The 24,190-nt window shown below is 37.6% G+C and overlaps 1 protein-coding gene across 1 annotated transcript; it reads left to right on the plus strand.

Moving 5' to 3' along the window:
• The first annotated feature begins 12 nt into the window (after window positions 1–12).
• On the plus strand, window positions 13–24,190 carry LOC146465701 (BTB/POZ domain-containing protein 16-like). The gene is made up of 22 exons (XM_085128068.1): window positions 13–204; window positions 333–399; window positions 3,946–4,102; window positions 6,663–6,852; window positions 7,676–7,827; window positions 8,527–8,685; window positions 9,553–9,720; window positions 10,605–10,725; window positions 11,153–11,222; window positions 12,796–12,858; window positions 13,950–14,017; window positions 14,548–14,626; window positions 15,353–15,393; window positions 15,855–15,891; window positions 16,530–16,584; window positions 17,267–17,349; window positions 18,554–18,631; window positions 19,436–19,537; window positions 21,001–21,078; window positions 22,331–22,391; window positions 22,611–22,660; window positions 23,931–24,190. The coding sequence occupies exons 1-22, from the start codon at window positions 74–76 to the stop codon at window positions 23,997–23,999; spliced, it is 2,079 nt and encodes a 692-aa protein (XP_084984194.1). The 5' UTR covers window positions 13–73; the 3' UTR covers window positions 24,000–24,190.

Raw genomic sequence — 24,190 nt, forward strand, 5'->3', positions numbered from 1 at the left:
CTTCATTTCGAATCTGATCCAGTCAGCCTCGTTTTGGTGATCGTTGCTGTGGAGACCCTTTCGAACCATAAAGATGGCGGATGCTCATGTGGAAAGTTACGGGCCTTTCCGAAATAATGTTCTCTCAGGAACTCCGTCTCCTTTACCTCGTCCGTATTTACCTGCGTTGCCACCCACAAAAACCATCAAGCCATCTTATTCAAGGTAAACAGGCGTTTTTTGACGCAGATTTTCTGGAAATTTCCTTGTGGCGGCAGCTCGCTTGTTCACGCGCGCGGCCGGGTTTGTTGGCATGACAAGTTGTTGATCGTGATGCGATTTGTTTTTTCTAGATTTCTTATCGAAGCCCCGTACTCAGCCCTTGCTGGTGTAGTTGCAGATGCACGGGATCCTCCTAAGGTAAAATTTAGCAAACAATGAAAATTAAGCCTGCTTTGATAGTTTGAACAGATTCAGAAAAGTCGAAAGGTTACGTACAAGATTAATTGATTAATCAGCTATCATGGGAATTGATTAATAAAGTCGATATCGTTTGCGTGATTTATGAGCAAAATCTTGAAGAAGGTAAAGTATTAGTGTTGTATTAGTGTTTTTAAATACTAATACTTTAAAAACTATGCTACCAATGATAGGAGGTCTAATTTGTTTTCCCAATTATCTTGGCTTTTAATAATTGTTTTGTTTGTTTTTAGAATAAATTTTCTTCGACATTGCCTCAGGCTGTTGTATTCTTGTAGGTCCGCCATTTTTTCCCTTTTTTTTAGCCCTATACACTCTCTCTCTCTCTCTCTCTCTTTTTTTTTTTTTGTACCTTTTTTGTAAGAACGTTGAGGCTGAAATTAACTATTTATTCAGAACTAAGAACATTACCCAGGCTGAGATTCAGTTAAGAAATTTTCTTTTGATCAAATGTTTTTAAAATGAACAGTATAAATATGGATAAAGTGATCATACATGTAAAACATCAGTCTATAGATACAGTCCAACATTTTAACACTAACAATGGATTTCTTATTGCATGTCTAGGACAATTAGTTGAACATCTCATTTTGTGTCGGACTTAGGCTGTGTTTTTGTGTTTTTATTCAGAACTAGTAAAAGTATAGGCTTAACTAAAAACTTCATGGCAAAAAATTGCTTTTTGATAGGAGTCTTGGTCACTTCCTTGTAGATTTATTGTATGTCATTAAAATCCTATAAGAGGTAACTTAAGAACATCTCATGAAGACCTGAGAACGTTTTCAGGCTCAAATTGCCAAAAAACAAATAAATAAGAACGTCCAACCTCAGCCCCAAAATTAGACATTCTTATATAAGAAACAGATGCCTATACTGGCATTTACGTGTGATGCTGTGCATGATTTATTTCTGTTGTATGCTTTGCAGATTTTTAAAGCTATCCTCCCTTCGCAATTGAAATATTTATTGCGTTACGGTACTCAAGATAATACCAGGAATTTCGTTCGGAAAACGCATGACAGGGTGGCTCGCTATTTAGAGTTATTTATATTTCCTATTTATCTATTTGAGGTAAACGTCATGACCCAGGACATATTACATATCTGACTCACTAGTAGAAGACAAAAATTAAAGACAGACAAAAAGCTTTCCTAAATGAACACGAAAACCTTATGGAGTGGATTTCCATTTAGACAACAGTTCGACAAAGCCTGCAGCGCAAGTAATGTTTTAAGCTTACGCTTGACCTTTCCTGTGTCCCTGTCCATATTGCGAACACGATCTGGCCAGTCAATGCCAAATTTCTTCGCTGCGAGCTGTCCATTTTCCACCGTTTTAACTGACGAGTGCTTCTTAGAAGTTATTCTTTCGATTTACCACTTCAAAAGGGTTAATTTTCTTTTTGAAAACGGCACATTTGAATCTAAAACATTACAACAATATGGCCACGTCACTATAGAAGCCTTTTCAGTTCCACCGAGAGATCACTGGGACGTGACGACCGCAATAGTAATTAATTCCTGTCTGATCCCTCCTGAAATACACTAAGATATTGCATTCTGATTGGACCGTTTTTGTTAAAGATAATAAGGACAATAGCAGACAAAAGTATCCCCTCTAGGAGAAAACTGAATTTGATACATGTAAAACGTTAATAATTGAAAGATGCCGATTTCAGGCTACATGTACCATGAAGAAAAAAACGATGACGAAGATATCAAGCCCATTTTAAGACATGTGCTGCCCTCAGGGCATCACACGTAAAAAGAGCCTGTTCATAGGCTAATGCCCATGTACATGTGGCAAATAGAGTCCTAAAGTGATGACATCACAAAAACTAAATTTATGAAATTATGGGATTTGTTAGTATATTTGGAAAGAGCATGATGAAAAATGCCTGCTTGCCAAAAATCAGCATCTTATTGCAATTTGGGGGCGAGATATTAGCCCTTCTGATTTTGTCTCAGTTCCAAACGTAATAAGAAGTGAGCTAACATCTTGCCCCCAAATTGCAATAAGATGTTGATTTTTGGCAAGTAGGCATGTTTCATCACGCTCTCTCCGAGTTTACTAACACAGGGCAGGAAGCTTAGGCCATCCGAACGTCCGAGACGGGCAGCTTTTCCATTCGGACAAGGAAAAATATGATCCAACTAGTCCGACTGGGCGACCACGTTGTAGAAAAAATTAATGAACTTTTTTTCTTGACTTTGGATATAGAATGAATCATTCTTTCCATATTTGATAACTTACTGCCATAAAAAAGTAGCGCTTTTGCGTAAGTTGTGTGTTTCGTTACGCGATGCCTGCTGCCATTAATTTCCATGTGAGTCCAGCTGTACAGCATAATTGCAGTTGCATGACAACACGTGCTTGTCAGGCTACCTTTTTCTGTCGCTTGTGGAGCGTATCGACAATGTTTTCGTCTCAATCAAAATTATTGAAATTGAAAAACCTGGCAGTATTGACGTGGATGTTCCTTTAAAAAATAAAAGAAATGAAGATGACAAGAAAAAAGATGAAAACAAAGCGTGTCAGAAAATTTCAGCCAGCTAAGCAGAAAGAGTTCGAGTTGGTTTGTTATGAGGAACAAACAGACAAATGCATTGCTCGACTTGTCGGAAGTATCCAGAACTAGCCGATAAAATCACCCCAATGTACATCGGATGTGGAGATGGAGTTCAAGGATTCAGAAGGGAAACGCTGACAGCCCATTCAAAAGTCGTCGCCATGTTGTTTGCCATACCAGATCGCTAAATGACCAGAAACCAGAGCACAGGCCATTGGAAAAAAATTTGTCGGATTTTTTGGGCAAGTAGTTTTGTGGTTCGGACAAGTAAAATACACATTGCACTTGTCCGAATGGACAAGCGAATTGAGAAGGAAGTTTCCTGCCCTGTAACAAATCCCGTAATTTCAAAAATTCATTCGAAAATATTTAATTGTGATGTCACACTTTAGAATCCTGTAAAGCTGAAGTTACAAGAGTTCTAGAACAAAATGTAAAGTTTAGGCTATGTCCCACCCTTGAGGGATGACCAAAATAAGGACCCACTTGGGAGTAATAGAAAAACACCTATTAATCCCCTTGTAAGACCTAGTAACAATTCTTTGCAAAGACTATTACGTAAATATTGGTCCCCTCCAAAGAGAATCAGCTTTGGACATCCTACATGTACACTGTAGATTATGAAAGTGGCATTGGATGATCATTGGTACTTTTAACAATAAAGTCATTACAAGTGTTTGAAGTAGCAGGGTAAATGGAACGTTGGGAGAATACATTTGTCCAGATGGCGGGAGAGAATAATGTCATGAGAGGTTGGGGGAGGGGGGCATAATGACACTGTCACAGTGTAGTGACCTCCTCAAACAATTTTCCAATTTCGACAAGAGTTTGATAATAGACAAACTCTCGTGTAGTAGTCATTTGCCAAAAGAAATTGTCCTGTGAATTCACCATGAGGCCTGAATTTCTTTTTCCAGCCCCCTTTTCTACCACGCAGTAGAAACAGAATTCAAGTAGGGTGCACCAACAGATGGAGACTCCCAAACATGCTTGGCAGCGACTTGCTGGGATCCTCTCAAGCTATGAAGTCTGTCACCAGCTCCTACAATGACTCAATAATGGCGGTTATGACTGGTAAGTATAAAACGTGGTGAATTCAAACTGGAACTCACAGTTTGAGGAAAGTTATGTTACACTGTTGGCAAGGAATTTTAAACCACAACATGTATACTGTATTAAATTAATGGTGAAAAAAGAGCTACATGTACATGTATAATACATGTGCATAATTATAAACATGTACATGTAGCTCTTTTTTTAAAATTATTCCTTTATATGTTACTCTTTCTCAAACTTATTAATAATTATGAAGAGAAAACAAAGGATAACACTATTGTAAAGGAGGTTCAGAAATGTGATCTTTAAATTATCATAAAATTTGGTGAACTTTTGCTCTTACTGAATTTCTCCAAGAATTACAAATGCTACAGTACAGTGCAGGCCTGAATTAAGCGAACTACGCAGACGCGTTTTATACGCAGCAAAAACGCGTATGCGCGTATTTTTAGATGCGTCTAAATGTGCGTGTTTTTGCCATTGTTATTCATTGCCGTAAGTTCTCTTTGTGTGGTATTGTCAAACAAAACAAAAGACTTCAACGGGTTAACAACAAACACAAAATTAGCATTTTATGAAATCAGCGAGCGACAGCTATGATATTTCGAATCTTATCCGGTTAGTAAATACTGGCGGCTTTAAAAACAACTCCCAGCCGATATTGAATATTCACCGTATGTTATAGAAAATATAAATCTAAGCTAATTAGTTGAATACTACTTGTTCGAAATCAAAGCGCTCTGTGCGCGAACTCGTGAATGATAGGTGAGTGTTTCGAGTTATGCCTTCAGTTATTTTAAAAATTATACGCACATTGTGACTCGAAAGAGAGCGTTTCGAGGTTTCTTCGAAGGGATGAAAATGGCACAAGTTGGCTATAATTGGAAAGGCACTGTGGCTCCCGTGTTGATTGAATAAAAAAGCATCCAGTTTTCCTTACAAGAACCTCCGCACATCGTGTTGTCGTCGAATGAAACTTGATACATGTGCAGGAATTTGGTTGCCTAGCACGTGACTGAAATCTTCCCGATGTTATAAGCGTGGCAATTTCTTTCTACGTCGAAACGAAGGCTTCTGTCAGTGTTTTACAACATTAGAAGAAGCTTTCAATCTTGCAAAAGTTGCTATTGTGGCTTTATCCAAGTGAACGTAAATATAGGAATGCATCAAGCGTTGCGGTACTCAGTCGACTCTCAGTGTTGTACGTTTAGGTTTGTTTCGGGGAATTGTTCTTATCGCTCACACTAGACCCGAATGAAATTTTGCAGAATTGAAGTTTTCTCTTTTACCCTAAGCCTTTAACCAACGGAATTGCCTTGGATCTTTAAAGTCAACTGAACGATTACATTTTGCGGCCGGAGATAGTAAATGCTTGAGGTGAATACCGGTCAACTCGCCTACGTGCAAACTCGCCTATGCCAATTCGCCTACGCCTACTGGTTAACTTGCCTATGTAGGCGAATTTAGAACATAGCACGCTTGTTTAGGTTTATGGATTAAAGAACGAGGTAGATAGAACATAAAGTTATTTAAAAGGCATACATTACTTGAGTGAACTCGCCTATGTCAGGAAGAGAAATCACCTACGTAGGCGAGCTGACGAGTTGTCGGCGAGTTTGTTCGTAGGCCGTTCGTAGGAGAGTTGACCAGATACCTTTCCGGTAGAATGAGGGAAAGTTCACGGTAAGTCAGCAAATCTGAACTGAAGCGCGCGAGAGGAGCGAAGTCTGTTGAAAAATCATTTGGTGGATTGACTGATTTTATTCCGGGTCTTAATTTATTTGTTTACGTTATATGATTTACCCACAAATACTGTATTATTCTCGAACTACCCGAATCATCATTGCGGCAAGGAATAAATAAGAATAGCCTTCAGAAATATAAACAAACAAGTTAAATCCTTTCACGGTCTACGTACGCAGAGCTCGTTTCGCAAAGTACATATCTTTAAATTTAGAAACACTGCATTCCTGGCGTTTTATTCCTCTTTTAGTTTGTCACACACAGAAGTCTGACTGTTGTAGTCTTGATATCTTCAATTCTGCAGATTTTGTTCATCATTTCGTTTCGTTTCGCAAAATACAGTAAGCCTCACGGCAAGTTTTTTTTTTGTTAAGTTCTTCCATGCGCTCAACAACATGAAGTTGTTCTTGCGCTGAGCTGGTTCTACAAGAAAGTCGACAAGTGTAGTCATACTTTGTCAAACCCTTCTGAAAGGCTTTTCCCAGGCAATTCAAAAGAACAATGAAAGATCAACAATAAGAAAACAATGAGCTAGCTCATACATACTAATGCGTCTGACTAGACGCGCATCTGCAGATTTTTAGACGCGTATACGCGTCCGCAGCTGACACGTTTTACGCGTGTGTTTTGGTTCGCTTAATTCTGGCCTGCACTGTATATCAAACACTTGAAAGAGTATTTGATCTGATTTCGAAACACCTTGAAGTTGGTTAAAAAAACTGAGGTACGCCTTGTTTTTTCAACCCACTTCTCGACGTTTAAAAATCAGATGAAACACTCTACTGGTGTTTGATATATTACATGTAATTAACAAATGGTTTTTCTCTTTTTGAAGCTGATTGTCCAATGACGGCCTGCAACCATGCAGATATCACTGGAGAAAAATCCTACATGTGTCCCACGCGTGCTCTGATTTCTCCCAGATTCTTGAGGTCTCAGCCTGCACCTGGGCACCCCACCAGAGTCAGAGAACTTGATCGACGGCTTGTTCAATCTCAGCCAGCATCACATTCTGGATCGCCAAGGTTTTGTCCATTGTCACTACTGTCATTTTAGTTAACAAAGTGCTCTTGACTATTAATTAGCCTGCTCTCTAATAGTAAAAGTCAAAGGGCTTGGGGTATAATTTAACCAAGTAAGTAAACCTATAGTGCTTTTGGGATCATTTTTGTTGGCTCAGATTTGCTAGTCGCTAATTAATTTTCTGGAAGTGGCCCTCAATTCCTTTAGATAACACTGTCCCAAGATCTTTTTTCTCTTTAATGATTTTGGAGTACAATCCCATGATTATTGGCAAGATTTCAGTTTTTTTCGCAAAAGGAAGTGCAAACGACCCCACACTTTGAAAACCATCGTGTTTAAATAAAGATTATGTATGTATGTAAAACAACACATACATGTAAAACGTGCATGTACATGAAGCAATGTTTCTTGAAAGAATTACAGGCCTCAGGACTCCCTTGGCTGGCACTAAAAAGTCCTTCTGGTTGCTTGTTGAAGGGAAAAGCATTATTTTGGGTTTATTACCACTATGAGTGGTCATCTCTGTCTGTCGTTCAACATGTGGTAGTCACGCAGTCCATTTCAATGGTCACTTATTTATTGATTAATACACAAATCTTCAGTTATTGGGCAAGTGAACATAATTGCAAAACTGTCGGAGGGCAAGAGCGCAGTTTTTCTGTAGCCTAAGATTCATTCTTGATTCAGCTAGTGTTATCTCTATGTACACATGAATGTAAAATAAATAAATAAATAAATAAATAAATAAATAAATAAATAAATAAATAAATAAACAATTGAAATAAATAAATATTTAAATAACCTTTGAATCTTTTCATGCTGTAGGAGCATTGCACACAGTCAGAGTGGACTATCTTCATTTCACCTTAAGCAAATCGATTACCAGAGAAATGTGATCCCACCTGCCATGAGGTCACCAACACCAATGGAACTGTTTTTGTACAGATCACAGACAGCTGGGGTTCACAAAGTGCCAGGTACGGCATCATTGTACAATGTATCACCAAATTTTTAAAAAAAGTCCTCCCTGTTCGTCCCCAATACATATTTTTATAAGTGCCCCACTTTTTTCCTGTATGTTCTTTTTCTGGGTAAGTGCATACACATTGCATTGTTGTAGTACAGTTTTGTGATAGTACAATCTATGGACTTTTGATCTGAATGTTGGAAGATTGGAGAGTTGGAGGTTTGAGGCTAGGTAATGGCTTCTTCATTTATTGCTGTGTTGTTTCCTTAGACAAGAAACTTTGCTTCACATTTATTTGTCTCTCTTCACCCAGCTGTATATATTTGGGTACCAATGACATGATGATCCCAGGTGGGGTACTCGGGTATAAACGTGACGGGGGGGTCTGACGGAGCCTAACATTTTGAACCCCAAAAAATACATGGACCTTATATTGTGCACCCAAAAAAATACAAGACTGGAGATTATTCAAATCATGATTTTGGATCTTGCGGGAACTTTGGCTTGAATTGCATAAGAACTATTAGCCTGGCAGAAATTGGAACCCAAAAAACTATGCGCAGATTTTTAGACCCCAAAAAATACACGGTTAAATCTTCGACCCAAAAAAAATACGTTGGACCCCTCGTCACGTTTATACCCGAGTATCCCCCTGGGATGATGATAACCAATTAAGTACAAATGTATGCTTCATCTAACTGCATGATAGATGTAGTCGTTCATGCTTTGGATACCACTTGGGAGCTTCACAAGCCTTATCTTCAAAAGTCCTCACTGCTGAGTTCACTGCTGAAGAAAGCAGAGATGACTGGTATGAGAAACATAGAGGAGGAAGAGGAGGGAAACACACCCAGAGCTAGTGAAACAGGTACAGGTGCTCACAGAAAGAAAATTCCTTGTTCATTTTAATCAACATGGAAGCCAAAATGGCAAAAATCTGCTAGAATGTAGAATCATCCCATTCAGCTAACAGAGCAAGTGTGCATGGTACAGTGTATTTGGCTCAATGCTATCGCGGCTTCCAGTATACCCAGCATTTAATAGAAAATTAATGCTGAAGTGCTCTTGATAACGTACAGGGAAACAATTCACTTCTTTGCTAACTATGACCCTGACTTGAAGCTGCATTAAGATCTGTTGATGCTTGCTTAAAGGTGGCTCAAGATTTTCTTTTTGGAAAATTTCCAGGACACAGTTAAATTTTATTATGCAAATATTAATTTTTCTTACAGTTTATGTTTTGATGGGGTTTCCTTTCAAAATGCCTACACAATGGGTAGGTTTCTAAACACGGTCATTTTAGCTATTAGGGAGCCTAAGCAACGGCGACGGCGATGGCAATGACAACACTGCAAAACAGAAGGTTTAATGAGCAACAAAACAATAGCCCTGCACGTGTGTTTTACATTTTGGTACATTTGTTTGCCGTCCTCTGCAAAACAACAACGTGAAATGACCACGTGAATGCACAACGGTGAATTTTTCATTTTCCTTCTTAACTTGTATGCCTCTCCTACCAATTTGGTTCCTGGATAGTTTGCCATTTTTGTAAAAGTTTCAAGAGCAAGTTGAAATAGTTGCGAAGTAGAACAAATGAAATAAAGATATATTTTCAGGTGACGTTTTCCTTGACGTTGCCATCGTCATTGCTTAAGCTCCCTAATAATACTCATACACTGTACCTTAAATTTGATTAATGTGGCTCAATTGTTTTTATTAATTGTCTTGTTTGAAGGAAGTAATTTAGATGCTTTGAAAACAGCAGCCAGCTGTGGCAGCATGGAGCCTGTTGCCATTAACACATCAGAGTTGTCACTTGGTAGAAGGAGATCCAGTAGTGACTGGTATAAAAACCAGTTGACATTTAAACTGAGAATCAGGGATCCACTAATCACAAAACAAAGTAAGCAATATGTCATGTCACTGTCAATGTGTACATGTATATTAATTTTATGACAAAATAATGATGGAGTCAAATCTGTGTCTATAACTGAAGGCATACAAAGCCCCGGCTAAAAGATCAAATATTTTTATCAAAAATCTGTTTGCACACGTAAAATGTATTTCACTCTTTACTTGTAGGTGCCTCTCTCAACTTGCTTTTAAATGGTACATATTTTCATATTTTTAACCTGACCAACATTTTTGCATCACAAGCAAATGCTTTATCATTTAGCCACCTCTGCCAGTCAGGCTAATGGGCAAGTGGAAAAAAGTGACCCAAATCAGACACAGATTTTATGTGATTGTCCAACTGTCTAACCCTTGATCTGTTTCAATGTGCAAAAAGAGTTACCTAACTCAGCTGGATGAGCCACCTACATAGTCATGTAGTCCCAGATGTACATTACTTCACTTTAACTTTACAGTGTATATGTACAGTGCTACACAGCAAATAGGATCACCTCTAATATCTTTTGCAGGGGTGCGTAATGTACTCTGCCAATTTTTTTTTTAGCCAACTTCAAGGTGTTTGGAAATCAGATGAAACACTTTTTTGAGTGTTTGATATACATGTAGCTTTTTAAACCATTAATACATAATTTTTGGGCAAATTCAAAGCAAAAGTTCACAAAATTTATGACAAATTTAAGATCACATTTTTACCTCCCTCATAAACGTGATTTTCCTTTGTTTTCTCTCATATACATACTGTTAGAGTATGACTTAATTGGATAACCAAATTAAGTCCTCATTTGAATCTCAAGGTACACGTTCAATTATTTGGAAACACATTGTGTTTACAATTCCACTACTAAATTACAGAGTATTTTTCTTTATTTCCAGCTTTTGCCCTTGCCCTCGCTGCATTGTATGAGAATGAAAGTGAAATGAATGTTAGTGAAGCAGATGCTGTCGGCGTGCTGGCTGCTGCAAGTTTCTTAGGATTTTCAGCTTTGGAAAAATTGTGAGAAACTAAATAACTAGATATCATAATATTATTACGATGAGATTATCAAAATACGTGCAACTTCTTTTCACAGTTAATTAATGTCTCCGAAGAGTGTTAGGTCTAATTTAGCTTTTTTTTTGTTACCGCAGCAGTTGCAAAAAGTAGAAGTCAATTCTATTTTGTGTGATGGTGATTGCACCAAAAACATTGCAAGACAAGTTCATTTCAGGGCATGTTACACTATGCAACGTTTCATGTAACTTGCTTTGCAATGATGCAATGAAATTGTGAGACAAATTGCAAGGCAAATTGTCTAGTGTAACAATGCCATAAGAGTGTGGCACCTGTTGCGGGTTGATATGAAACATGACTATTCAAGCCTGAGTTTTTTGGTCGTCATCATTTTTCACGCAAAATTAATGTAAGTGACAATGTTTTGCAGGTGTGCTGATGTTATGCTAAGATCCATAGCAGCATGGTCTGTCTGTGCCTTTCATGCATCTGCTTCAAAGGTATATGGTGTGGTTTGAAAATTGAAGGGTTTTCTGTAAAAAAAGAGCATATATGTCTTTTTTTGGCCAACAAGTGAGAAAAAGGCTTTGTAAACATGCCCTATGCACCATGGAATTTTGCTAGTTTAATGTGGATCCATATTTGCTTTTCTCCTAAAGGCTGAATTTTGAAGGATTTGATCACATTTAACTGTCCACAACATGTACATTAAAGTGGAGGCAAAATTCCTAGTGCAAAAAAGTAAAACGTTCCAGCATTTATTTTATTTTTATTTTTATTTTTTAACATCTTTATTGGACACGTTCATAAATATATAAAATAACAAGAGATGCAAAAATACGTGAACGAGACCAACAGGGTCAGCGCAGGTGGGACGTAGGACCCATGAGAGGCGAAATCCCTTGCAAAACTTAGAAAAAACATAAGAACTACGTTAAAAACAAACAAAAAGCAAAACAAAAACAGCATAAAGAAACAAACAAACAACATTACAAGCAGTGGCATGGACTATCTCTAAAGAGAAACCATGTGCACCGCACGTCAACGTCAAGGAGAATAGAGAAAATAATATGAATCACATAGAAGGCTTTTTAAAGAAACTACACTATGAAAAGAGTTGAGACAGGCTAATTTACAGACATGCTCCATAGTTTGACAGTTCTGTTGAAAAATGAGCTCTGAAAATTTGTGGTTCTACAGTAAGCTGGTTCTAGCATAAAAGCCGGATTCAAGTTGCGGAACCGTCCGTATGTGATGAAGGACAAAGTTTCAGATATTTAGGTCAGTGATACCAAAAAACAAAAATCGATTTGTAAACAAAAAAAAAAAGTACAAGGTCTCTTATTTCTCTGACTCTGTCATACGTTAAAGGTAGTAGATGGAGGGTCTGAAGCCTGTCTTTGTAGGATGTGTCTCCGATTTTAGTTTAAATGTAGCATGCAAAATCAGCAGTACAGGCTTTAAGTGGGCAGGTTGGGCTGACTTTTTGGCCAAAAAAAGTGTTATACAGTCAACTCCTGCCTTGCGGACACCTCACTGTTACGGACACCCTGATAATAAGACAGCAGCTAAATCCCCGGCAAAAATATATTACAGACGTTTGACTGAAAAAAAATACCCTCTATTACGGACTCTCGATGTTAAGAACACTAACTCGCGGTCCCAAGGGTGTCCGCAATAAAGGGAGTTGACTGTATTTCCCTTTTGCAGGAAACCCTTCAATTATTCCATGAAATTACGTGTATGTGGTACATGGGTCCATAAGCAAAGAGACATGCAGTACTGAGTTCATGTATAATGAGACCGAATGGAATTATAGTCGTTTTAGGCATACACAATTAACTGCTAGCTGTACAATGCCGAAATGCTATTAACTTAAAAGAAACTTTGAACACTACCGTACATCATCTGATTGTCAATAATGTTCCCTACAGCAACAGTGATTTATCAAGTGTTATTAAGACCTTTTTAAAGTAAGTGTATTATTCTTAAAGCAAGCCCATGTTTAGCGTAGGGACAATGTGTAAGATCATTATTTGAATAACAGTTGACTTAGAGTTTGTTCATTCCTAGTACAAACAGAGTTCTGTTGTGGATGCTTGTGAGAGATGGCTTGAGCTTAATTTAATACCACAGGTGGGTAACCTCTACAGAAAGAGTATGCAAATATATTAATAGCAACACGAAGACCGAGAGTTGTCCAATACCCAACACTTGTTTTAAGTCGCGAAAGCGAAGATCGTATGAGTCGTATGACTTGTATAAGTTGTAAAAGAAGGGTTACCCTCGGTTCGATTGGTACAAGTCGTGAATGTGGTACTTTCCAGTGCATTAAAATGAAGTAGTTCTTTAGTTCAGCATATCAATGAAGTTTAATTGGTGAAAGTACAACTCATCATATACGTCTTGTCAACTCGAATCACTCGCACGAGTCGTACAACTGGTGAAATTGCACCTCGTTATACTTGTTTTTTAGACACTTAGAATTTTAATGCAGATGTAAGGAAGGAGTCCTGTCGACTCGCACGACTCGTACGTGTTGTGCAACTGGTGAGATTGGATTTGATTGGTTTCGTTTTACAACGTTCAATTAAAAAACCGCTCCACGTGTAGGTAGCAATCAAAGCACAATCTTATTAACGAAAAACCTCAGGAGTATTCCTTAGTAGCAAAACCAGACACTCTTATAAAAACGAGGAGGGTGCTAGTCATACCACTCTGGTACAATGACCTCCATTAGAGTTATTCTGGTAACCTTTCGTATATAAGTCCGACTTTGAGTGCAAATGAGTCTGAACCATGTTTACAAAACGAGATTCTGGTACCTTTTATATTTAAAGGTTCATTTGTTTTAATTTCCACCATACCGTATCCCATGCCACTTTTCCTGGTTCCAAACAAATCTGCCTTCTTATCAACAACGATTTACTAATGCAAAAGAGTAAAAACTTACGATAAAAATGGAGGTTTTGGTGTCATCATGGCGCCACTGTTATGGTTATTAAAGTAACTCAGACTTTTTCTCAGTGTTCTGCGAGAAATAGTGTCCGCTCTTCAGGTGCATAAATGATAGACTGTGAAGAGTGTGAAAAAACGGATACTGAGATGCTTTCAGGTTTTTGCAAATTCGGAGACGAATACATGTAGCCACCAGTTCAATATTCAGATGCGTAAATGATAGGCTGAAAAAGATGAAGGTCACTGAATAACGAACTTTGCGTTTGTAGCTTTCAGTTCAAATATTCCTGAGTCACTTACCACAAGACCTACTAGAAAAGTGCTTGAAATCCACCAAGTAAGTTGTTCAGTACTGTGTTAGCCCTTTACACCCCAAACGTGAATAAGTGAATGATCTTCGCAGTTATATACGCAACTTAAGTAGTTGAGTTAAAAAAAGAAATCAGAAAAAAAGAAAAAAAAAAAAAACACTGACCACTGCGATGCCGGTGCAGTGCTCTACCAATTGAGTTATCAAGCCAACTGGGAGCTGGTCATATTGTGAATTCGTAATATACCCGTAGAGGAGATGCGATGAAAGTGCCGGAATATATGAAAATTCATACATTTGAACCGCGGAAAAAAGAATGAATGAGTGAATGATCATCGCAGTTATATACGCAACTCAACTAACGTTTTTTCCACTGACAAGTCCACAAACTAATCTTTTTTGCCCCTGAAATTCAACGGCAAGTGTATAAATGGGTACTCTTTAAAACTAACAAAATGTTAGGGTTTCTCTGAGACAGAGTCGCACCTCAAGCAGGGGGAGTTATTAAGTAATAACTGAATGCGACCTCTTTTTTTTGGCTTTTAATTGATCTGTAGGCTTTTCACGTGGAGTGAGTATTCATTGTACAAGTTACTGGCTTATTGGATCTTTCTGCAGCAGCATCCTACTTTACAGGTACACTACATGGGCCTACAGAATATTCACTAGATCTTTTGGTCTCGACATGTTTGCCACTAGCATTTGTTCATTCTTTTGAATCACTTAATGAATGAACCTTTTCAACAACAGTTGAAAACCCTTGCATTGTATTACATGTATCAGTTTTCCACTTGCATCGAAGAATTAACAACACACAGCTAAATTACCAGATTACCGGTAGATTCCCAAATGACAAAGACAAGACAACGAAGATTTTATTTGTTTTGTAACACATTACTAAATATTATACACTACACATACAAAGTCGGTTTGGTGACTGGAAGACTGAATTTAAAGCCGGGGCTTATAAGGTCCAGGCTCCCCCTAGCTTAGGACACGACAACAACAGAGTGCCAAGAGACAAAATTTACGATACGAGCTAATTACAAGGAAGGACGATATAATAACTACATTAGTTACAAAACATGTTACGGAAAAGGTGCAGGCATAAACTAAAACTACAAAAGGAAAGTTTTAATTGTCTGCCAAAATCGAACTTTTTCCCAAGTTGTTATAAAACAGCGACCTCTACCCGATTTTGCCGATTGACAGTATTAGTATTCATCTCGCACATTCTCTTATGATTTTAAAGCAGACTTTCATCGATCCATTCATTCAAAGTCATTTATTCGTTCATCCGTTCGTTCATTTGTTCTTTCTAAATGTTTCTCACTTAGTACACGTTATTGGCCATTTTTTCAGATGATGCCTTCATGGGGAACCGTGGTGACTTGGTTTATGAGGTAATAAAGAAACTGTGAAGGAAGTGCAGTTAAACCACGCCTTTATGACCAATCTGTTAAATATTGACCACTTCATTATTACAGCCACTTCTTCGCCGCCCAAACAAAGGCTTAGTCATCATTTTCTTATTTGATAACTCCGTTAATCAGAACTCCTCGTTAATGCGACCAACGACAACCTTTTCGTGTCCCAAAATATCATCAGTCACACAGGGATGGCACAGTGGTGAGAGCACTTGCCTCCCACCAAAGCCTGGCCTGGGTTCGATTCTTCTGCTGTTTTTTTTTTCTTTTCGGATTTTTTGCACTCCTTCCCTTCCCTTCCTCTCCCTGTTAAGAAGCCAAAATTTCTTGGCCCGTATTTGTTGAAATATTAACAGGGTTCCACTGTCGCCTTCACTTGACCACAGTAACGCTGCTTTACATTGGAGTCCCTCAATGCTTATTCTCTTTCTCTTCAGTTTACCAAAGATCACATCATTCTTAGAGAGAGAAGAGGTAAGAAATAGTTTTCAAAGGAAACGTCACATTATTGAGAAGAAATCTACCAGCTTTCTGTCAAAAATGCTGTCAGATTGGCTGTACTACGTTTAGGAAGGCTTTTGCCTGTTATAGTTAGATTGACTACATGTACTTTTTTAGATTATAAATTTTAGGTATTCTTAAGTATATTTTATTGTAATTATTATTGGTAGTTATAGTTGTACGGCGCATTTGATCATATTCAGATGTTAATTTGCGCCTAATAAGTAATAAATTATTACCTAATCTGTGTAATTAATTAAATTAATTTATTTATTTTAAAAGTAGTCTATTTTGATTGTATAATAGAGTGGAAATTGTACGAGTGCACTTAACGAGTACTAACCGGTGCAAACTCCAGAAAAGATATGCAAATACATGTACAATCCGTCTCCTTCAAAAATTACAAAAGTTCATCCAAAGCCGACATTTTAATTAAATTGCGTTTGACAAGTTATTACCAAGAGATCTGTTATTTCCATACGGAAAAATAGCGATGCCCACCACTTTTATTAATCCTCGAGCAGAGAACCTGTTTCAAGTGAAAATCTACCAAGGCACTGGCGCTGTCACTGGTCGATCCTAATGTTGAGTTTTTGTTGTTTTCCTTGCAGGGTCATGGATATGTGAATTTATTCAGGACTGTCAGGCTAGGTGGAATCACTGACAGTACGTTGAGAAACTCGTTTGTAATTGTGATGTTGCATTACAGTTGAAAGGATATACGTTCACGAATTACAACACTTCACCGCTTATTTCTGAGCTGTAGTGGTAATCTTAACGAGATTTGAATGGAGGCCTCTTTAAAGTGGACTCTGAGTTATGGTCCCAGCCACATATATAGAAACAATACAGTCTAAGTTTATATTTACCTTTATATAAATTTAAGATAGAAAGTGTACCACAGTTACTCGAGTTTCACGCGCTAAGCGATCATCAGACTGTACCGTTGGAGTTTGTGGAGTTATAATTTAAGGAGGCGGTGCAGTCTGATGATCGCTTAGTGCGTGAAACTCGAGTAACTGTGGTACACTTTCTATCTTAAATTTATATTTCACTCTGCATGTTTTTGTATCGAGCACTCCTGCGACTGAGTGAAGCCATCATTGTATTGTTTCTTTGTTTATTTACCTTTATAAGTAGTTACGAGCTCTCTGAAACGGACACTCGCTCACGGTCTAGTTATTTGTGTAAACACTCCATTTCATTCCTCCCATAAACAGACAACTCTGATGTCCTAAAACGAAACGTGAATGACGTTTCTCAAAGGTGCCCCCTTCTTTTTTTTTTACGAATTGTAAAAGAAAAAGTTAAGTTTATCACTTAAAGCCGATTTGGTGCCTTTTTCCAGGTTCCCAACTGGATGAATTGCAAAAGATGAATCTTGTCCCTCAATCCTGGTTACTTCGTGTTTACGCGCAACATTATCACGCGGTAAGCCATCTTCACGTTATTGTTTAAATCTATGATTTACATCATTTGTATTCAGGTTTGCTTTGAATGTCGAAAGTAATTTGCGTTTCCTTTCTTTTTGCTATTCTACGCTCTGTGATTAGTCATAGAACTCGTGCCACTTTCTCAACCAATAATAAATCAAACAGAAACCAATCATGTCTAAGTTGTTATACGGGTTTTCCCGCACTTTGCTTCGAGTACTGATTGATGCATTGTGTTGATCTCGTCTGTTAACGAAAACAACATACTTGAGGCATTTGTCGACTTAATTAAATGCGTGCTTCGTCCGAAGAGATCCTGATCCTGGCAGAACCCTACACCACAAAAAGGACGACTGCAGGACATTGTAATTCTCGTGTACAAGGTCAAGAACAAACTTTGTCCGACTTATATTCAGGAACTTTTAAAGGAAAATACACGAGACTATAATCTTGCAAATTCAGATTCTATAATCACTAGGAGTAGGTTTAATGCCGTTACACATGGAAAGCACAATTTAAGTTTCAGAAAGTCCAGTTCAGCCGATATATTTCAGAAACGCACAAAGAAAAAAATCTGAAGGACCTAATATATCACTGGAAGATGTCACTCCTGCTTTTTTGTACCAATTAACTGATTTTTTACCACTTATTGATACAATTTTATTATATTTAACAATTAGATTATGAGCTCGAGATTTCTATCGCGTGATAGCTGATGAGGGCGCAGCCCGAATCAGCTATCATGCATAGAAATCGAGAGCGAATAATCTAATTGTTTTAGTATAAATCTACTAGTCGTTCAAAACTAAACAAGTAAATTAATTATATCCTCATCGCAGACACTTCGAAAACGCGACGAAGCGGCCGCCATTTTGTTGAAAACCGCTACTCACTATCTATCACAGAATAGATAGCGAGTAGCGAAGCCAATCAGAGAACGGCATTCGTGATAGAACAGTAGTAGATTTATACTAATTTTTGATAGACGTGTAGATAGGTGTCCCCAATTAGTTCACTACTAATTATCAACTAGATGTTAATGACATGTAAGTTGTTGTTGTTGATGTCCTACTAATAAACAGATGCACATGTTTATTGATTGTCGTAAACCACGGTCTAAGTTAGACTTCGTTTAGAGTCTTTCAATAACCGGTCCAAACTTCCTGTCAAATGCTGATTGTTGTTGTTTTTCTGTGGCTTAGCTTCAAGGTGGAGGTGATATGTCCTTAATGACGAGATTTGAACATGGAGCGATACGCAAAGGTTTTATTCTCGAGGAGGTAAGTTTATAAGTCAATGGGTGTTCTTTTCGCCCAGGGCGGTCACATGTTTTTTCGTGGAGACTGAAGTGATATGTGTCGCGCCCAAAGAACGTCAAATGGAAACAAGATTTCATGTAATGGGGATAAAGATAACCGCTACAAGAGATTCTAAATACAGAGTTTCATTGAGAACTGGTTCAAATGGGTTTTCTTTGGTTGCTATTGAGATATTTTAACGCACAGTGTTTGCCCAAAACAGGTAATGGTCTCTAGAAAGATTCTTAATTATTCAGCGTTCAAGTGGAAATTGATTCAAGTGGAAATTTATAAAGAGTAAAAGATGGTCACTTACAATGCGTTCTTAATAGTGTTTGTCTGAATCAGTGTGCTTGTCACATAATGAATATCTCACAAGTGTGAACCAGGATTCAGTCCATCTTGTGAATTCTTAGCAGGCATTCTTAGTATCCAAGAAATTCATCTACCCAAGAAGAAGTTTAAGAGGGTCAAGGCCCGTCGGACCCTAGGGATTCACTTATGCATCTAGTAAACCTCGTTTCCAGAGGCCAGGTTACTTAGAGATCAGGATTAGAGGTCTGACGGAAAGCTGATGTCGTCAGCAAACGAGTCAAATGTCCAAAAGTTTCAAAAAAACTTCTTTAATTTGTGAATTCTTGAGTGAGTCATTTTTTAGTAAAATTCACCGCTGTGGAAGGTTTCATTTCAAGCTTTGATCTTTCTCCCCGACAAACCAGAAATGTTTAATTTCCTCATGCGCTTGTCCGTGGTCACTGACTGTTGGTTCTTTCTTTTCCCCCACAGCATTTAAAGTATCACTCTGAAATTATGACCCTTCATGGATTTCATTTCGAAGTCAAAGCAGCTAGGGACGACATTGATTCGAAGTACTCATTCTATCTTCAGGTTTGTACAGTTCATATACCCCACCCTACCATTAGAGGGAACTTAAGCATCGACAACGCCACAAAACAAAAGGCTTAATGAGCAAAAACAATTGCTCTGCACGTGCGTTTTAAATTTTGGTACATTTCTTGGCTGTCCTGTGCAAAACAACAACGTGAAATGACCAAATTCAAGGTTTTCTGGCGAACGCGAACACAAAATGGTGAAATTTGCATTCTCTTTCTTAACTTGAACGCCACTCCTACCAATTTGGTTCCTGGGTAGTTCGCCATTTCTGTTGAAGTTGAACGAGTTGAAATAATGATGGCGACGTAACACAAATGAAGTTAAGTGTTATTTTCAAGTGACGTTTTCGTTGGTGTTGCCGTCGTCGCTGCTTAAGTTCCGTAATATTTGCACATGGACAAAAAGTTTGTCCAGGCACTGTTTGTGTTTTGGGGAGGCAGTCAAGACAAACTTAACCTCTAATTAGCCAGAACTTCAGCATCGTACTTATGTTTTATGATGTGGATCGCTCGCTAAATGGTACGCAGGAATGGTTTATCAAGGGAGGCAAACATGACGACTGACGAATGGCCAGAACAAACGAGCCTATATGTGGTCAAAGTGTTACAAAACGGTGCGATTGGGTATTAACCCTTTAAACCCTTACAGTGATCACCATCAAATTTCTCCTTGTAATGTCAATGCTTATTCAACCCCTGAGGTCACGAGAATTAAGGATATGATCACCTAAGATGTTTTCTTGATATTTTAATAACTTCTCCCCAGTACTTTTCTAAGAAAAGTATGGGGACAAGATAGGAGAATTTGTTCTTTGATGTTACGGGTTAAAGGGTTAAGGGCCTTACGAAGCCAGGTCGGCCACGGAACAGGCCTGCGTCGTTTGAACAGTCGCACATTTCTAGTCGAGAGAACAAGAAAACAACAAAATACCAAATAAATATTAAGTATAATAAAATTCTAGGAGACTAATACAAAAACAAAAACAAAAAAAAAAAAATACTATAGTAATGCTAATGTAATGCCAAAATAGTAATGCTAGACATAAAACCAATAGAGCTGTAGGTTATCAGGGTCCAATGAAAATAGAGCTTAGAACAGCTGCAGGCCTACGACTGAAACGAGAATGTCACAAAACAAGGTTTATAACATGCAAGCAAAGAATCGGTCGCCAGCTCGTTACAGGTTTTGGTAGAGTTCTTTTCCGTTCTTTGCATAATTACAACATGAAATGATCAAATTCAAGGGTTTTGAAGAGATTGAATTTCATCTATACGAACTCAGCTCCTGGATATAGTTCTATACCCATTAGAGAAATTGAACGACTAGACCGGTCGCGAACTAGTTTAAAAGAACGTTAATCCACTTTTCAAGTGACATTTTCGTTGGCGTTGCCGTCGTAGTTGGGTATTGTGTGTAGACCAATCCAATTACACTGCTTGTTTCACTCTTCTCTGTAGAGACTAAAGCCAAATGATCCAGTGCTATCATTCAGAGCTTGTGAGCGTCACACATTCTCCATGCGTCACGATAGAGAGGTATCAATAGTGTTTATATAAGTTAGTAAGAAGTTCCGTATTTGTACTGATATTACATCCAAATGCACTTCACAAGGGCGCGGCACACACTCCCTAGATTGTAATAGGTCCCCGAAACAAGGCAACATAATTATAGAAATCGTTGCGGAAACAGTTTTGTTTGGGAAAAATAGCAAGATAGTGTTTTCATTCTTGTCAGAAACATTTTGTTATTGCATAAATGTGCACCTAAGAAAATTGTTTGGTTAATAGGGGGGGGGGGGGGGTGGTTTTTTTTTAAATTTTGGCTGGTCCTGCCCCCTGCCTTTTCATCTGGTTGTTAGTTGTTTGTTTCCTTGATCTGTAGATCTATCTCTAAGGAGAATTTAGACACCAGTCAGTGCCATGTTTCCGAATTCCCTTATACTGTTTGTAATTTTTGATTATCTTACCTTGAGGGAGTTAGATTGCAATTGGGACGAAAGTTCTGTTCCTTTCTCCTGCCACCCCTCCCCCCAAACCCCCAATTTACTTTTGGTTTATTTGTTATTAGTTAATTTGTTGAATTTTGTTATTATCTATCATTATCATTTAATTATATTAATATATGTTTCCTCTGCACGTGTATAAACGCCATACACAGCCCTGTATTACAAAGCACTGTATTTTTTAATGTGTTAAGTATATACACCAGCACACCGTGACGCGATGGGCAACCTTTGCCATGTATAAATGTAGATGTAGATGTAGATGAATTCGGTTTGGGCGAATGCATTAAACTAAACTAAACTAAACTAAACTAAACTAAACTAAACTAAACTAAACTAAACTAAACTAAACTAAACTAAACTAAACTAAACTAAACTAAACTAAACTAAACTAAACTAAACTAAACTAAACTAAACTAAACTAAACTAAACTAAACTAAACTAAACTAAACTAAACTAAACTAAACTAAACTAAACTAAACTAAACTAAACTAAACTAAACTAAACTAAACTAAACTAAACTAAACTAAACTAAACTAAACTAAACTAAACTAAACTAAACTAAACTAAACTAAACTAAACTAAACTAAACTAAACTAAACTAAACTAAACTAAACTAAACTAAACTAAACTAAACTAAACTAAACTAAACTAAACTAAACTAAACTAAACTAAACTAAACTAAACTAAACTAAACTAAACTAAACTAAACTAAACTAAACTAAACTAAACTAAACTAAAACTAAGGGCTGAAAGAGTTTGACTACAATTCCATCTATTTGCAGGTACGGTATTGCATTCGAGTTCAGTGGTCGGATTGCGGAGTGAATAAAATGTTTTCAACAGGTGAGATATCTCAGAGACTTAGCGCCAACTCTTTCACTCCATTGGCGCAATAGACGGAAGAATAGATTTCATTTGAATTGTCAGAGTTTAGGATATTGTTTTGAAAAGCAAATGTCTGAACCGCATTGCATGTTTAATTCTGCAGGTAAAGAATGGGTGAGCTCGCGACAGTGCTCGATTTTTTTCCTTTTTCATTCTCTTATTTCATCTTTCCCTCAGGAATTCTTTGCCAGAGTTTTGGCTTATCGGGGAAGACAAGGCAATCAGAGGTAAGACTTCAAAGTTAACTTTCTTGTGTTGAGTGGCAACTTAATTTTGCGAAATTGTACTAGTTTTAACAGCGGTTTCTCGAATAATATATTCCCAGTAATTTTCGTCTATGTAGTGTAGGCAAAATGTTATAGGGATTTGGGATCTTCAAATAAGTTATTATAAGGAACGTTTTCGGTTTATCGGATATATCCGTTTTGGGTGAGATGCAATGAGCTACCATCAGGGTGTTTGTACAGGTGTAGAAGAACAAGTTTTCTTTGACAAGTTACGACCTAAGTAATAAGATTGGCCCCATATTGCAGCCAGTTTTTGTTAGTAGGAAATTAGAACATGATCTTAAGCCTAGGGAAGTTAAGCCGTCGATTGTGAATCAGCAATGCGTTGTTTACTATTTCTCATGTGATCTGTGCGATGCAGATTATGTCGGCTATACAGCCAGACACCTTTTTCAACGCGTTGCTGAGCACAAGAACTCGGCAATTGGCAAACATTTTCTTGAAGCTCACGGGAGCAAACACCTATTGAATCAGGGCCATTTTAACATCTTGAGAAAGTGTCAGAGCAAATTTGATTGTTTGGTATTTGAAATGCTGTACATCAAGAAACTTAAGCCTTGCTTGAACACTCAAACGGACTCTATACGTGCGAAACTTTTTGTTTAACCGGTAGCATTCTTCAATGCTACTATTTTAATTAATATCTATTGTCCATTTTTGTATTTATAGCCGCAATCTTGCATTTTTAATTTCACTTGATAATGATGTAATGTACATCGAAACGTCGTGTTTTTTAACCTTTTTATAATGTTTTTACGAAATGTTTTATCGCAAATTTTTTATAGTCAAAAGTTAGCATTTGCCTTGTTTAGTACTCCTGTCTGTACGTTAAAATTTATTTTTTTCCTTTCAATTGACAAGTTTTCTTGTTCAACAACGGGTACAGCAGTTTTAAGGACCCTTTACGGGAAAATTTGTTCACATTTTAAGCACCTACAAAGAAAGATTTCTAAAGACGTGTGTATAATTCACTTTTTACCATGGATACATCAAGTCACGTGAACAACGACTTCTTATAGAAACTGCTGGCGGATAAATATTAGGAAAAGTTACGAAGTTTTTTGCTTTCATATTTAAAAAAAAAACACGTTATGAATGCTTAGATTCATCGCAGGCTCTTCCCTACCCACCCACTCCTCCTTCCTCACCCACCAGTCTGCCTGAATGCAGTTAAAGCTTTCGGTTTTTACTTTCCTTTGTTTCTCCTCAGGTTGTTTCTGTTGAGGATGTGAACATGCCACTCTACGTAACAGTATCATTGATGTTTCCACCGTCTTAAGACATCAACACTGGAATTAACCCTGTACATGAAATGTATATAGATTCCTCGCTTCTGTGAAGTGCCTTTTGTACAATTGTTTACAGAATTCTTATTTGTCAATGGTGTACTTACGACCGAACACGACATTGTGTACCGGTATATCTTTTCACAGGAATGAATAAATTGTGTGCTTTTACTAACTCAGCCAA

Source organism: Pavona decussata, unplaced genomic scaffold (assembly GCF_977016875.1).
Source record: "Pavona decussata unplaced genomic scaffold, jaPavDecu1.1 SCAFFOLD_155, whole genome shotgun sequence".
Taxonomy (NCBI): Eukaryota; Metazoa; Cnidaria; class Anthozoa; order Scleractinia; family Agariciidae; genus Pavona; species Pavona decussata.